Raw genomic sequence first — 17,352 nt, 5'->3', positions numbered from 1 at the left:
ACCCAAACGGACCGACTCGTTCGCCACGACCCATCGACGCACCAAATTTGGGGAACCGATGCGTCTGCGTGGACACGCTGCAGACAACCCACGTGTCCGCCCAAGCGTGCCTTGAGCCCGCTTGGAAGAGACCCGACAACAGAAGTCTGACCGGTGGCGATGGTTGCGGAACACGTCGCCTCGCCACCACCACTGCCGCTGCATGCGCCACCGCAGGCCGCGCGGGGCGAACAGATGGTGCCGCCCCCTCCGCAGTACTACGCGCCGCCAGCCACTCTCCGCCATAGTACGCGCATCGCCCGTAGCCACCGGAGGTCCCGGAGTGGGTGTAACAAGTGTGGGCACCCCCTCCGTTCATCGACCTCGTCTCCGACGACGATGAAGACGACGGCGCTGGAAACTAGGATTTTATTTTTTTTGAACTATGTAAATTATGTTTGAATGAACTAAATTTCTATCGAATTTTGGCACGCTTTTAAACTCTATTCAAATGTTTGACTACGGTGAGCGGCCAAAATGCCAACCTGAACCACTGTCCTAATTGACTGGACCGCGAAAAATATTCTGTCGCGGGCCGATCCACACAAACGGGTCGCAAAGATTTGGGCTCGGGCCGGTGGACATTTCCTCAATTCCCTGGACCACGACACATCGCGATGCAGCCCACAGTGACCTAGCCGCCGCCACCACGCCCCGCCGGTGAGCAAGCAGTCGCCGCCGCCCCTCTTCTCCCGAAGCCTCCCTCCCCCGCACGCATCCATTCCCGGCCGCCTCGGCGACATCTGAATCTCCGCCCGCCCGCACGCCACCTGCTTCTCCTCCCGCGCGCCGAGCCCCGGCCACCACCGTCTCTCCGCCTCCGTCGGGCGGCCCTCGTCGACATCCCCCTCGACCTCGCCCTCGACTTCAAGCACAGCCAGATTCCCTCATCCCGACCTTCTGCAGCCGGTGTCCTACAGAATCAACCTCTTCTGCCCCGACGTCCTCCTCCAGGAGCCCAAGGTGAGCTGAACCAGTGAAATTGCTAGCTGCAAGTTTGCATTTTGGTACCTTTTAACTGAAACCTGTGCATCTTGGTATCTGTTTAACTGAAACTGTGTGCAGTTTTGTATTGTTAACTGAAATGGTACTGTATCTTGCTATTTATTTTAACTGAAACTGTGTTGTTAACTGAAATGGTAGTGTAATCCGACGTCATGTTTTAACTGAAACCGTGAGCACTTGGGTATTTTATAAAATTGATATATGTCACCAATAGAAGTGACACACTGACACCAAGTCACCAATTTTGTAGACTAGTATCAACATGGCTGCTGAATGGACCGAGGACAGCACTAGGATAATTGTTGAGTTGTTTGTCAAACAAGTGCGCGGAGGGTTATAGGCCAAACACTCACTTGACACCCAATGCACATGAAGAGGTTGCTAATGAATTCAGAACAATTACCGGACTGGAGTACAAGCAGCCCCAACTTAAAAATAAATGGGACAAACTGAAAAATGACTTCCACATATTCAAGAAGCTCAGGCTGAGGGAGACTGGTGGTGGGTGGGATAGCGAGAAAAACACTGTCAAACAAGATGCTGAGTGGTCGAAGAAGACAAAATTCTTCCTTATACATTCTAATGCTTCTAAAACCTGTATGTACCAAATCTCGTGTCATGGAGGTATCTGAGTGGACAAGATTTGTACATTCACATTGAACGCTAATTATCTGCGGGTTGTTTTCTAGTATATTGAGATAGAAAAGAAGGCTCTTTATCCCAAGTCACATACAAGTTTGAGACAGGCCCTAGGGACTAGGCTCGATTTGTAGTCCTTGTTACATGGTGTTTCAGTTCAGAGTAATGATCGCAGGCATGTATGAAGGTCTGAATTTTTCACTTAGACATACAATTGTTGGGTGTTTAGCATACCCTAGCCTTTTATGGTGTGTCTGTTTCATGGTGTATCAGTTCAGAGTAATTATTGGAGGTAACTCAGGCAAGTAAATGAGGAAGTCTGAATTTTCCACTTAGTTTATCATGTGTATGATATTATTGCATCAGTTTGTGGTTGTTCATTAATCATTATTCATTACATGGATTGTTTGTAGTAGGTACTGCTGGACTCTACATGCTGACTAGTCGAGCTCTAGTCACGACTAGTCTATGAGTTAGTACCCTAAGGACTAGGCCTGACTCGTAATCCTTGTTACTTGGTGCTTCGGTGCAGAGTATTGGTTTTTTGAGAAAACGAAAAGGACCTTTGCGTTTCATTTCATTGAAAAGATTGGTTTACATTCCTCCTAAGAGGCAGTAATGGTTGCAGGCATCTTCACATGAAGCAAACATCCTCACTTAGGCAGTAATTGTTGGGTATTTAGCATATGTTAGCCTTATGGTGTGTTTGTTACAAGGTTATCAGTTTAGAGTAATGATTGGAGTTAACTCAGTCAAGCAAATGAGGAAGTCTGAATTTGACACAGTTTATTATGTGTAAGGACATTCTTGCAACAATTTCGTGGCTGTTTATGCATTATTCGCTACATGGATTATTTGTGGGAAATCATGGACCTTCTCCATGTGATAACTTTCAAGAAGGCAGACTAACAAACCTTGAGTTAACCTCAGAAACCTTTTTGCATTGACAAGAATATTTTGTGTCAGAAATCTGTGTTTGTTCTTCACTTAATCTACATTCTTGCACTGAACCTTCATTTTAATTACTTATGTTCCACTGGCTATCTACAGATAGTAGTTTCCGAGCAAACCTGCCATATTAATTGACGTGGGTTTTTACTGCAGATCTGAACAAGGATTAACATGGCAACAACACTTAAAGATGTGGCGACGCGGAAACCTGTTCTAGCGACAATCCGTCTCTTAGTTCCCGCTGGAGCTGCCAAACCTGCACCGCCCGTTGGACCAGCTCTCGGCTTCTACAGGCTTAATCTGATGGCGTTCTGCAAGGACTTCAACGCCAGGACACAGAAGTACAAGGCAGAAACTCCAATGCAGGTCACTTTGACTGCCTACAAGGACAGCACTTTCGAGTTTGTGGTCAAGTCACCCTCGGTTTCATGGTTTCTCAAGAAAGCAGCAGGCATTGAGACAGCGAGCAGCCGCCCGGGGCACAGCATTGTGACGTCTCTCTCGCTCCGTCATGTCTACGAGATCGCGAAGCTGAAGCAGACCGATCCGTTCTGCAAGCACATGTCGCTGGAGGCCTTGTCCAAATCCATCATCGGCACGGCCAAGTCCATGGGCATCGAAATTGTTAAGGATCTGGACTAGCCTCGACCGTAGTTATAGTGCTTTGATCTGCAACTGTCTGGTTTTATCTGACCTGGACGGAAGTAGGTATCGGATTTTCTTTTAAAGGCTGCATCATTGGAAATCATTCCCCGTTTTTCTTATTCAGGTTGTACGTGGCACTATTTTATAAAAAATGCAGCCATTCGGGGATGGTTGGCTAGAAATAAGTTTGAGCTTTGCGTGAACTTGTCTTCTGGAACAGATAGATGGCACTGAACTTCTTGTCTCACTGGAAGTTGTAACTTCAACGCCTTCCATGTGAAGATGTTTGCTTCACATTGTTGCACTGAATTCTGTTTTGGGTATCGTAGGCTTGAAGTTATAATGCTTTTCTCCACCTACTGATAGGCGACAGAACATGAAGATGTTATTTTAGTGGTGTTGCTGCTTGATATTTTAATAATTTTAAAGGAATATATCTTGGGTTGTAATTTTAAATGAATTTGCTCCTACTCTTACATGCATCCTTTTGTGTCCATGCTCTCTAGGAATGCGTGATTCATTTGTATTAGTAACGATTAAGTATCAGTAGCAGTTCGGGAATTTGCAATTTCCGGTTTGGTTGGTGTATTGTATCTGTAATGCAGAAATGTTGTTTATTTCCTCCTGAAATAAGATTTGTTGCATGGCAAAGTGTACTGCGGGACGGAAACACTGTCGGACTGAAGAGCTCCTAGTGTAAATGAGTTAAAGCCAGGGGTGACCAAGGCGACAATCAAATAAACTCACATGTGAAGTATAAGGGACGTCCAAGTATAAGAGGGCCCAGGGCGGGAGGTTAATTTACAGTGGTGACCCTAGAAAGCCATCAACATCAGGATTACAAGTTCACAACATTTGTTTCTGCCCTTCAGTCTTGATTGCAGAGTTCAATTTCGAGCGTCCAGTCTTTTGTCAGGTTCAGGATTACACGGGGTTACAATTTACACGAGTTCATTGTAGCGTACCGTATCCCTATGTTCCAGCTTCTGGAACGGGAGAAAATGAATTTGCTCTCTCCATACGCCATACATGCAAACAACTAGACCTACAACTGATGCGAGGTGAAGACAACCTAGATCCATAGGCGGACCCAACCGTCCCTAAGCCCTGGGCTTTCAGCTGACAGCACAACCAATTTTGATGAAAAATTGATGAATATTTTGATAAAAAATTAGCCGGGCTTATAGGATGACCAGGCTTGATGAAAATCTTGGATCCGGCACTGCCTAGATTTACTATGCACAAAGTCCCCCGTCAGCCTCCCCCATCTCCCCCCATCTCCGTCCACTACGGCCGGCGAGGCTGACAGAGGAAGAGTAGAGAGGCGATGGGGAGAAGAAGGCGACTCTCACGGTGGGAGGGAGGAGAGAGAAATGGATGGAGGAAATGCGCGGCCCGTGGCTGCAGTACTAGGTGCAGCTCTAAGTTTGATTCATGTATTTGTAATGCTCAACTTCTGCCAGCTCACGCCGACTATTAGACTAGTCATAGTGGGAAGTAACATGGAGTAGTAACATGCTACTCTATGTTACTACCTTTATAGTGGTTAGTAACATCAAAGTAGTATCATAGATGTCTTCATTATTTAGCTTGTAGACTCATTGTATCTTGAAAAATGTGATGTTATAGTAACTAGCTATGTTACTCTATCCTCATCTCTCCTCATTAACTCACCGCCACATAAGCAAATTTGGTGTACCAGTGAAGTTATTCCCACTATAAGTAGTAATGCAGTGTTTTGTGGAATACCACACACCACACTAGACACGATTTATGTGGCAGTGCAAAACACAGTACTTACAAGAGATCATACCAAAATAGGTAAGGATCTTAACATATCCGACGCTATTAGTTCACAGCCAATGAGCTGATTGTAATCTTGTTTTGGTGATTTATTAAAGCTAGCAATTTTCTAAAAAGAATCCAAAGAATTGTCTGGAGCTAAATCCAGTGGCTAGGCTAAAGCTGAATTGACAAGACTTAAGAAAATCTTACGAAGACGTATTCTAAAAGACTAATTTTTGGACAAAATATATTCAAATGCAAGTGGCGGAGTATTTGTAGTGCATCCTAATAAAATGTTAGGGTCAAAAGTTTGGCCGAGAGAGCTGTATTGCCCACGCATAATATATTTCGTCGTTTTTGCGTGCGTGCTACTCCCCTCGTACCGAAATTGCAGCTCTCCGAAGAAAACGACTTGTTCTGCCCGAGCCCACCACCACCACCATCTTTCTTCCTACCTCTCCCCCGCCCCGCCGTGCGCTTCACCAGTTCCCCGGAGACAAGGAGGAGCGCCCCGATCTCCCCCACCCCACCTCGCCGGCCCGGGCCACGACGAGGAGAAGCTTCCGACCCAGCCGGAATCCACCGCCGCCGCCACCCCTCCGCTTCCTCCTCCGGCCGGCGCGGCCAAGCGGCGGGCGGCAGGGCGGGCGAGATGTGGGTCTTCTACCTGATATCGCTGCCCCTGACGCTGGGCATGGTCATCGTCACGCTGCGCTACTTCGCCGGCCCGGGCGTGCCGCGCTACGTCGTCGCCACCGTCGGCTACGCCTGGTTCTGCTCCCTCTCCTTCATCATCCTCGTGCCCGCCGACATCTGGACGGTCAGATCTCACGTCCCTCTACATACGTCACCACAACCCCTCCATTACCCGCGTTCCCCATCCCCCGCCCCCGGTTTCGTTTGTCGGTGCGCCGAGATCCGGCCCGGGCTTAGCGAATTCCGTCCTCTTGTTTTGGGCAAATTAGGATTTACATATGGAAGGGAGAAATTTAACCGAGAGAGTGCTTGGCGAATTACATTTCAGTTGCTGCCTCTTCTGGTCCCCGAATGAGGTCTGCGTGAATAGGGTATTAGGTCCATCAGAGAGGTCATCTGTCCATTACTCAGTTCATAGTCATTTCAAATGCAGCATACACAACTTAGCCGAGACTCCAATTAGCTCCTGACAAGTCCCCCTCTCAGCTTTGCCCCTTAATTTCTGGTTAATTGACATCGTGATGTTCCGTGATCTTACTGCGGGCCCCTTGTGCTGTTATTTATGCTCATAAGAGTATAATATGACACACAAAGTGAAAATGAAGCCCATGTAGCCAGTTGACGGTTCACATGAACGTAGCAAGCAGCAACTTTGAGTTCAAGGAACTAAGAACCAAACTATGGGATCAACCATTGGCCAAACTAATTTGTGGTTAATTGGCACCACGATGTTCCATAGTTATGGAATCGAACATTGGCCAAATTAATTTGTGGTTAATTGGCCGAACGATAAGAGTATATATATATGACACATAAAATGGAAGAAAAAAAATCCCTGTGTAGCTAGTTGACAGTTCACATGAATTTAGCAAACCGGAGCACGCAGCTGTAACAAGCAGCAACTTTGAACTAAGAACCAAACGATCGGATCGAACATTGGTCAGACATAGAATTCCTCGAACTTTGTCAGACTATGTAGTTAAGCTTCACACACATTTAGTCTGAACGCTCTCTCTCTTTAGCTGTATAGCTGCATGAAAGTTGAGCATGAATTTGGCTCTCTCCAAGAGGCATAGATATCTGGTGTAGGGGAAATGTTTACAAACCAAATTTTACCTTTTCCTACTAAGAAGCCCTAGGTCAGCTACATTAGCATCCTTCTTATAACATTTTGTAGATACATGTTTCATTGATGCCATGTTCATTAGGATGTTAGTTGCCAACTTGCTATACTGCATCATATACATGTTGAGAAGTTAATAGTCGAATATATGGGCCAGTAAACAGTGCAATCCCTTTATGCTAAATCTTATGCAAGCATCGTGCTGGCAAATGATCTTCATATACTTATTTGATCTAAATTCTTACATCACCTCGCATGCAGACATTAATTGGCTTTGATAAAGGTGGAATCGGCTTCTTCTGGAGCTGGTCGTATTGGAGCACATTTATCTTAACATGGTACGAAACTACAATCATCAACATGTCTTGCATGGTTTCCTGTATTTCTTACAGCAAGATATCAGTGCTACTTTAAAAATGCAAATTTTCTTTCATTCTAGATCTGCTTCCTCGGTTCCCAGATTAGTGATTTAGCAGAACAGTATTTTCATATCGCATCTGTTTCAGCATAAGCTGAACTTACTAGTTGCTAGGTCTGTGCTTGAAAAAAAAATCATTAAGTGTGTTGCACAGCATGGTATGCAAATGGAAAAATACTGGAAACCACATGTCCTCTCTTATATGCTTTGTTGCCTGTTTGGTATTTCACAAGTATTTAAGCTTGTCTTGTTAGTATAAGTTGCCTACTCTATTTCTAGTGGAACAGTCGACAACCTAGTGCCTTTTTGGGGCTACTACCTTAGTTCAATTCGTACTGTACTACTGTTTATTTTTCATGGATGAAGTAATTTTTATCCTTGTCATTTTCGTTGATGTTTATATCTTAAACAAAGCTTGTCTCTGTATCTCTAAACAGGGCTGTCGTTCCTACTATTCAAGGCTATGAAGATGCTGGGGATTTCACTGTTAAAGAAAGGCTAAAAACTAGTATTCACATGAACTTGCTCTTCTATTCAATTGTCGGAGCTATTGGCCTCTTTGGACTCATACTTCTTTTAGTCATGCATAGAGCTTGGTATGTTCAAATCTCCACTTGAGCTCCTATGTTCTATGACTCACTGATATGTGAGTCAATATGGAACAAGTTATCCAGCATTTTGTTTAGATGTAGTCACCTTTGATTAGTAAGCAAACATAATGTGATTATTACCACTGACAAATACTACCTCCATTGCACAAATCAGCTGTGTAACCTTGAGTGCTGACAAATTAGTTTTAGACAAGGGCTGTCATTGAAATATCTGTGATGTATAATCTTGACTGTTGAACTGGAATAAATATTTTTTTCTGACAGGGATGGAGGTATTGTGGGCTTTGCAATGGCATGCTCAAATACCTTTGGACTGGTGACTGGTGCTTTTCTTCTTGGTTTTGGGTTGAGTGAAATTCCAAAAAACATTTGGAAAAATGCAGACTGGACTCACCGCCAAAAAGTACTTTCTCATAGAGTTGCCAAGATGGCTGTAAAGCTTGATAATGCCCATCAAGAATATTCAAATACAATTGTTGTAAGTACTTATCCAAATGCTTGATAATATTCATATCTGTTGCAGTCGCTGAAGTGTTGTTCCTTTTCTAGGTTGCTCAAGCCACTTCGAACCAAATGTCAAAGCGTGATCTCTTAAGACCTTATATGGATATTATTGACCAAATGGTTGCTCAAATGGTACCAAAGCAATTAATATTACAGTACTATTTATAGTTGAATTTAAAACCATGCAATTAGAGATGATAACGTGTGACTTTATGTACATTTCAGCTGCGGGATGATCCGTCTTTCAAGCCTTCTGGTGGCAGATTAGGTGAAGATGATATGGACTATGACACAGATGATAAGACAATGGCCACTCTCCGACGTCAACTTAGGAGGGCCCATGAGGAGTACTATCGGTGTAAAAGGTATGACATAAGTGTATAACATAAGAGGATGATATTACTCTTCGTGTATTTCTTAGTAAAGCCTAGTATAAGTGTATAACCAATGCAGTTCAGAATTTATGTGGAAACTGGAAGTGTAATTCGCAGCCTAAGGTTTCCTCACTTTGCCACACTCTTTTGTTAGGCAATTATGACTGATTTAGGAAGGTGTTCAATTGAAGCTACAGCTTAGGCAGGGTTCTATATGAGTCGTGATTGTATGGCCAACCATTGGGTAGAATGCTACAGGCCCAGGACCATGTTACTATTGTTTCTTTCTCTTTTCTCTCAGCTGTGCCATATATGCCATAAACTCCAAATTTCTCTAGGCTTGCCAAACTGGTTCTCAAAATTCTGTTGTGTAGGGAAAACAACATTCTAAGGTGTTCCCGGTGTCTCTTTTTAGTTGATAATATTAACTTTATTTTCTGTTATTTACAGTGAATACATGACTTATGTCATGGAAGCTCTCAATCTAGAGGACGACATTAAAAATTATGAACGCCGTGATGCAACTGGATGGTGAGTTTGTTAACCCTGAAAAAATAGCACTAACAACTTCACTGATTTGTCTTATAGGGATTATAATGATTTCTTTCGTCCCATTAATTGTATTTTTTTATAATTTATTTTTGGGAACCTTTTTCTTGCACTGTAATGCCGCACAAAGCTACACCAACTTGAAAGTTCTGTTAAATAAGTGAAGCCAAGTGGCACGCCATGATGAAGGTATTGACCTGGTTAAACAGGAAGCAGGTAGAACTGTGTACAAACAGGGACTGCTGATAGTTCCACAAATGACTCGATTAGTATGCTGGTTCTGATGCGGGTACTAGCCAAGAATAGTTTGATAGGTGGTCTGAATAATCTTTTGCCATTATAGATGTGTGAGCTGTAAAATATGCTTGAGTATCTTGTTTGCAAAACCTTGATCAATATGTACTGCAAACTTATTATACTTGTCTGGAGTCCTCTGAGATCCAACATCTACCATTACTGATCTAATTTCATTTTATCTAAGCAGGAAATATGTATCAAGTTTTAGGGAGAGCCGGTCAGGCACACTCGGATCCCTGTTAGACACTATGGGTAATCCCTCTGACCTGTACAAACTGTTTTTATTGTTTTTCTCTTTACCTATGGACTGGTCAAAATGGCCTAAAAGCTATTTCTAGACGAAACAATCTAAACTTTAACCAAGCCGCAGAGATTGTTAGTAAGTTTAGGTAATGCCTATGGCTGCTCAGTGTATGGAACTGATTCTGGTACTTCTTTTTTTTGCATTATCAGAGTTCATTTGGCGCTGTATATTGAGAAAGCAGCTTCAGAAAGCACTTGCTGTTACTCTTGGATGCATGTCAGCTGCTATACTGTTGGCTGAAGCTACTTTGCTGCCCAGTGGTGTTGATTTATCACTTTTTTCCATTCTTGTAAAATCGGTCGGAAAGAGAGAGGTTCTGGTCCAGGTAAGAAACTGGGTGCTTCATGTAGATATTAAAAATGCCTCTCTCCCTTGTTCAGCTTACAGGGAACTTTTGTTACTTACTATGGGCTATGGCTCTTGCTTTCTACAGTGCATTACATTGTGTTAATGGTGGTAGCTTTGGTAGTTTGTTTGCACTGGGCACTGTTTTTTTATTTAAACACATCCAGACTAAAATAAGCCAACATAGTTACCAGGTGACTGAGTATAACAGGCATGATGTCCTTTTGCTCAGTTGTCATTTCCGCAGTATAAAATATCCATCTAATAAATGGAATGCCCTATACTGTCATCCGGTTGTACATTCGTTCTGTAGCATCAACTAGGGCTGCAGAAGCGGGTCCCACATAATCCCGCAAAACATGGTAATTAGCAAAAATTGCAATGCAGGAAATCAGTCCGAATCCATCAAATTTGTACTGTTCGGGTAGCATAGCGTGCCGCTTGCAACCCTAGCATCAACCTTGTTCTTCATGATTTTACTTACGCCCTATTTGTTACAGGTTGCTGCATTCGTCCCTTTGATGTATATGTGTATATGCACGTACTATTCACTATTTCAGATTGGGATGTTAATGTTTTATTCTCTTACTCCACGACAAACAAGTTCTGTCAGCTTGCTTATGATTTGTTCGTAAGTGTATTCTGCCTTTTCTGTTTCATGTGCTTCCTGTCCACAATTCCTTCAACTCATTCTAGGCTGTGCATCGAATGCTATTTTGCAGGATGGTTGCAAGATATGCACCTCCCATTTCTTATAACTTCCTCAATCTCATTCGCCTTGGTGGCAATGTTAAAACTACTTTTGAGAAGGTAATAGCTTGACAGTTTGTCCATGTTACTTACGCTATGTGCTTCTGTTTTGTGAAGGCAGTATTAGTTGATATTTTAAGAGGGAATGCTCCACAGCTTTTCAGTCTTATTTCTATGCTAATTGTTCATCATATGAATAAGACCTAGCTAACCGCTGAACAAACCTTATGTTGCAGAGAATGGGGAACATTGATGATGCAGTTCCTTTCTTTGGAAGAGGCTTCAACAGGATCTATCCACTAATTATGGTTGTTTATACGCTACTTGTTGCTAGTAACTTCTTTGGACGTGTGATTGACTATTTCGGAAGCTGGAAAGTGTTCAAGTTCCAGCGAGAAGAAGAAAATCTGGATGGCTTTGATCCGTCTGGAATGATCATACTGCAAAAAGGTTAGAACTGCATAGATTTCTCTGTGGGGCATATCCTTCTTTATCTTTAGTATACCAGTAGATTTTTCTATGTGGATATCTTCTATTTGTCGTGAGCATATCGTTTTGTTATTTTATTTGTTTCTTTTTTCAACTACTAGTCCATTCAGCATTTCAGCTTCCACCCTACCATAGGGATCTCAATTTTACTGTTTTCTTCTGCGATGGAAAGCACACACATGTCACTGCTGTGAATAAACAGTTTCCTGGGTTATCCAGCTTTAAATAGAATTGCTGATTATCATATAATTTAATTGACCTTTTTATATATCACTGTGTAAGCTATGGTTTCAATACTGCCTTTTGTTCGCTCAAAAGCATGGTCTGCCTAAGCAAAATGTGTAATTTCTTTGCAGAGAGATCTTGGATTGAACAAGGATATAAAGTTGGCGAGCAGGTTATTCCATTGGCAAGATTCAAACACACAGACGTTGAATCTGGAAAGGTACTGTTGTTGCATAGCATAATTACTACACTATTCCCAATTTTTTTAGCAGTTATATGTTTTGTTCTGTTTGAAAGGTCTGTATTGTCGTCAGCCAAATTTTATATCGTTTTGTTACTTATTTAGTTACTAGCATTTCTCCTTATTTATCGTTTTCTTGTGTTATGCACAGGTTGAAAATACAGTGGAGATGAATGAGGGAACAACTTCTGCAAGAGTTGATGGAAGAGCTGGTCAATCGAAATATGCTCAGAACAGGGAAATTATTTCCAGCAAGTATTCATCTGTTAGAGATCAGAGTCGGCAGTCAACGAAGCCTGTCAAAAAGGAAACTGTATCAACATCTGTATCTCTGCTTGAAGAAGGGAATTCTGAACAGCGCTTGCCTCCTGCAATTTCCCAAACATGGGCTTCAATGAAGAACGGTTTTCAGAACTTCAAAGCGAATATGGGTGCCAAGAAGTTTACTCCTCTGCGCCAAGATCCAGGATATACTCCCCATTCAAACATCTCTTCCCCTGAATCTCTTGATGACATCTTCCAGAGGATAAAACGGCGTCCTGCAGATCTACCAGTAGACTACCTTGACGAAGACGACGATGATGATACTGGAGGCATCGATCCTACATTTCCAGGATCAAGAAGATAGGCCGTGGTTTTCTCTTAGAAGTTAGAATATTGAAACTCAGGAATTAATGGATTTGGTAACATTAGATGCAGAATAGTAGAAAAAAATACAGGATGTATAGATCAGATGATGGTTTTGGCGTGTGCTTTCTGGAAGCTCAAGACCCCTGCCCATCTGTAAAGCTGCGAACATGAAAGCATGACATGATGACAGACCCAGCAGAAAGTGCAGCGGATTCTCCCATCAAGAGATCATGGGAGCGTGGCTGTATGACAACCTTTCTGCTTCACTACACATACTATGCAGGAGTAGGCATTACTGACATGTTTTTCCCCTGCTAAATGTTGAATCTGTATTGGAGATAACCGATTCGTACTTGAAGCTGACGAGTTTAAGCTGTAAAGGTATGCATACGATGTATGATGTGTGTTGAAACAAGTGACTGATCTAATGCATTTATTAATGGAAAAGGAAGTGCACAAGTGTTTTTGCGGAACTATCTGGTGGTATATATTATCTCAGTGCCCAATCACATCCGAAAGTTTTTTTTTAAAGCAAACTACATTGTAACGAGGGAACCATAGTAGTCAAACAAAATAAAAGGCATTTAGGTGATATTTCGGAATGTAGGTTTGAATTTCATAGTAAAGAGATGCGTTATACAGTGTACACAGGCTTCTCTGGTCATGAATTCCACAGGGAATAGCTTGCACAGAGTTTTTATGGAAAAAAAACCATGGAGATGTGGCAAATTTGGTTCCAAAATATGCTTTAACACTGAACCTGGTATCATGATTTGGCAAGGGCGGTGGATATATACTACTCCATCCGTTCTAATAAAAAATCCTTTCAATTTTTTCTTGATACGGATGTATCCATAGCTAAAATATGTCTATATACCTCCGTATTTATACAAAGTTGAGGAAAGTTTTTTTTTAGTAATGGTGGAAGTACTACATCTGTTCACAAACAAAAGGTCTCAAGTTTATCAAAATTTAGACGCATATCCTCCGTGAAAAACCCAGCTATCACTCCTATGAGACGGCTAACTCCCAACTCCCGATACATTCTTTAGAGTTGACCAAAGGACTCGTTGGTTTGGACATAGTTTCTTTGTTCCTGTGTTTCTGTTTTGCTCTCCCCCTTTTTTTTTCACTTAGTTTAGTTGGAATGGAAAGAGAACTTCCTTCAGTAGTCTCCAAACGATAGCATCATCAACCTCGGTGTCGAGGTGGGTGTTAGAAATAAGTGTCCAAAGATCCACAAACTGGGAGAAATGCTCAACGGTGAGGAGAAATGTTGTTTAATCGTGAGTGCACGACTGCACCCGTTGCCAAGATTCAAATTATCACGGTCTTGGTCGACAGCAGACATTGTTTGAGGCGGTCGTGGTCGTTTGCACGAATGCGTGCTTGTCAAGGAAGTAGCGTTGACTTGTGATACAGCAAAGATTGGAGTAGTACTCGCGCGACAGCCTGATCTGTAAATGACATGGCCGTGTGTTGGTAGGAAATTAAAGCTAACCCATGCAAAGAATATCGGTTAAGCCACGTAAATTTCTTGCTTGAATATGTACAGAACATGGACATTCATCGGCCAAGGTAATTAGCTGCTCCTCCGACGTCCAGAGCCATAGACCGAAACTAAGCAACAACGAAACTAATGAACAGAAAAGAATGACACACCAAAGACAAGAGCTAGATTGCTCGCGCGCATGGGCTTCAGAAAATCAGAAGAGGATCCACTTGGTCTCGGCGGCGGCCTGGATCGTCTTGGAGCGCGCCTGCAGCGAGCACCCGTCGACCTTCTTGCCTCCTCCGCCTCCGCCCCCGGTCGCCGCACGCAGCAGCTTGGTCCAGAAGCTCGTGGCGGACCTCTCCTTCCTCCTTCGCAGCACGGCCACCACCCCGTCGCCGTCCGCGGCCACCACCCGCTCGTGCCTCATGAGCAGCGACGGCCGCGCCGCGCGCCTCATCTCCCGGTGGAACCCGGGGCTGCCGGACCCCGACGCCGACGACGCGCCGCTGGACGCCTCCGTCGACGAGTCCGAGCAGGAGGCGGAGGCGTAACTAGCGGCCGCAGCAGCATCCTCGCGCGCGACGACGACGGACGGCAGCGAGGTGGAGAGCGAGAGGCGGGACAGGCGCTCCCGCAGGCACAGCGGGCACACCCCGGCTGGCGCCGGCCCCTGCCGCCGGTGCCGCCGGCACCGCGCGCCGCCGTCCGCCGCCGGCCTCTTCGACTTCTTGCCCATCACCATTTGCGCCAGTAGGATCGGATGGAAGCTAGGATGATGTCAGGGCCAGTTCGATCACGTAGGTAGAGCTAGTAGTTTGTGCGTCGGGTGGCGCGTGTGGCCGGGCATATATACTTGGGGGTGGCGCGCGGGGGCAGTTTCGCGGATGTTGCCAAGGAACCGTGGCGGAGTTGCGATGGATGCGATCGAGAGTTGGCTGGCCATGGCGCTTGGCTTGGCTGGTTCCGTGCTGGCGGCGCGTGCTCGCACCGGCAAAGTGGTACGGTAGCCATGCACGGCTTTGTTTTCTGCTCTTTTTTACTGTCGCGCGCGCACCTCGCTTTTCTGCATAGCTTTCTCTTGTTTTTCTTGGTAAAGAGGTCTTTTTGGAAGCTTCGCACCCGGGATCTGGGATGGCGTGCGATGAGAGTGAGACGGATATTCATATCCATGTCCTACCACGGTTGGGAATTTCGCTCCGTTCGCGCCCTCTTGTCGTGTTGCTTTTCCAAATTGATTTTGACTTGTTTGCGAGGAAACTAGTAAATGTGCCAAGGGGTAGAGGTGTAAACGGATCAGATTATATATCGAATTTTATACATACCATTTTTTTTTATCATATTTCTTCTGGATTCGGTGGGGAGGGGTTAGCGACCCAGTGGTGGAGCTTGGGCTGATCTAGGGTTGAAAATAAAACGGAAACGGACGGAAACATGCTTTATCTTTTTTTCCTCTATCTTGTCGGAATCGAAAATAAAATCGGAAACCCGGAAACGAATATGAAAACGGAAATCATCGGATATGATATGAATACAGAACAGATACGTAGCGGATACGTTACGAAAACGGATATTTACCACAACACAATGCGGCATATAATACCTTGATTTATAGACTGAAAGACACACATAAATAAAAAAATAAAAAAACAAGATATATCACTTAACTTCGACAAGCGACAATTCAATATAAAGTAACACACATAGTTTAACGCCTACATGCACACGTAATTATACAAAGTGATTAGGGTTAGAGTAATTAGTGGACTTAATACGTGGCCAAGCCCAGTTTCATGTGTAAATGTAGGCCTACTAAATGCACGAGCCTCTCAGGTTATATTTCCGGAAAGTTTTCATATTTATTTTCCGGAATTTCCTCTGTCGTTTCCCTTTTCGTCGAAAAGGGCTCCCTCGTTTTCTTTTCCGTTTTCGTTTATGATTTTGCCGTTTCCGTTTCTTTTCCTCCAAATGCCGCTTCCTTTTTCGTATTTGGCCCTCCATTTCCTTTTTCTTCGGAAACAGAAGGAAAGTTTCCCTTTCATTTTCAACCCTAGGCTGATCTTGGGGGGGGGGGGTGAATGGGCTTAGATGGGCAAAATAGCATGGTTTGGGCCAACTTTGGGGGGCGAATGGGCCAAATCCCTGCTATTTCTTCACTGAATGATCATGGGGCGGGGGGGGGGGGGGGCGGCGCCCCCCCCGAACTGAACATAGCTCCGCCAGTGTAGCGACCGGTTGCACACTCGAATGTGAACATAGCGAACCGGGATTCAAATTTGAAACGAGGCAGGCTCGGACCAAAAATAAAAATATAGCGGATCAAGGAATTTTATCTAGCAAAACTTGAGATGGATTTAACCTTTGTGAAACATTGGTTACTAAAAATAGAGACACCATTTATTTAGGCTAAAAGCCTAAAACCCAAACAACGACTAGATGGTATAAATATAGTTTGAATAATTGAACCATCAATTTACCGGTGGTAAAATCCAGAGCTAGATATGCTCGTCAAATTAACATGGTAACTCAATACCTACTAACCTTATCATAGTTTCCTTGATTTTTGACTCAAAAATTTGAATATCTATTTTTTTATAATTCCAATTAATTTTCAGATAATTCATATCCACATGGTGTTTGCTATGCGGTATCCTCCACCATGACCGGGGCATCAGGGGCGACGCTAGGTGTATTCATGTGTATGCATATGAATGCCCATGATTTTGACAACACAACGAAAATCTAGGTAAATCTGAGATTTTTATTTAGCAAAAATAACAAGGATTTTTGCAAAATAAATACCCATGATTGAAATGAATACACAGCCCTCTTGGCGCCGCCAGTGCGGGGCATCAGTTCAAAATCAAATATCCTTATCTGCCGGATTGTTTGAATTTAAATGTGCGGATTCAAAGTCAGTTTCGACGCGAATATTATCATATCCATACACCCCTAACGAGGGGTCGCTGCTGAACCATGACGTTGAGTGTTGAGTGGGTTCGTGCGCTGTTAGCCTGTTACACTTGCACTGAACCTGCCGGCAGGAGGCCAAAAAGAAGGGGAAAAAAGGCTTGTGGTGGCTATAAATTAAGAGATGAAGACAGGAAGTGCCGGGGGAACATATGAAATGGACCCGATGGGTTAATTTGTGTTGTTAATATAGCACTGCTTGGAGCTTAGGAAATACAAGGCGGCCGGTACAAGGGGTGAATGAAATGTACTGTAGTATCGTTCTCCAGT

General features: G+C 43.8%; 2 protein-coding genes across 2 annotated transcripts; both read left to right on the top strand.

Moving 5' to 3' along the window:
* The first annotated feature begins 898 nt into the window (after positions 1-898).
* LOC124688336 (50S ribosomal protein L11-like) lies at positions 899-3,560 on the top strand. The gene is made up of 2 exons (XM_047222023.1): positions 899-1,002; positions 2,788-3,560. The coding sequence occupies exon 2, from the start codon at positions 2,806-2,808 to the stop codon at positions 3,274-3,276; it is 471 nt and encodes a 156-aa protein (XP_047077979.1). The 5' UTR covers positions 899-1,002; positions 2,788-2,805; the 3' UTR covers positions 3,277-3,560.
* A 2,156-nt stretch (positions 3,561-5,716) lies between these two features.
* LOC124693136 (LMBR1 domain-containing protein 2 homolog A-like) lies at positions 5,717-13,093 on the top strand. Its single transcript, XM_047226590.1, has 14 exons — positions 5,717-5,884; positions 7,145-7,221; positions 7,739-7,897; positions 8,177-8,390; positions 8,462-8,548; positions 8,642-8,781; positions 9,241-9,321; positions 9,824-9,888; positions 10,090-10,265; positions 10,786-10,916; positions 11,008-11,095; positions 11,272-11,485; positions 11,881-11,969; positions 12,142-13,093. Exons 1-14 carry the CDS (start codon positions 5,717-5,719, stop codon positions 12,616-12,618), a joined length of 2,166 nt encoding a protein of 721 aa, XP_047082546.1. The 3' UTR covers positions 12,619-13,093.
* The last annotated feature ends 4,259 nt before the right edge of the window (positions 13,094-17,352 follow it).

The sequence above is a fragment of the Lolium rigidum genome, chromosome 2, assembly GCF_022539505.1.
Source record: "Lolium rigidum isolate FL_2022 chromosome 2, APGP_CSIRO_Lrig_0.1, whole genome shotgun sequence".
In the NCBI taxonomy this organism is placed as follows: Eukaryota; Viridiplantae; Streptophyta; class Magnoliopsida; order Poales; family Poaceae; genus Lolium; species Lolium rigidum.
The sequence above is the reverse complement of the archived record's forward strand: the minus strand, read 5'-3'. Positions and strand labels throughout refer to the sequence as shown.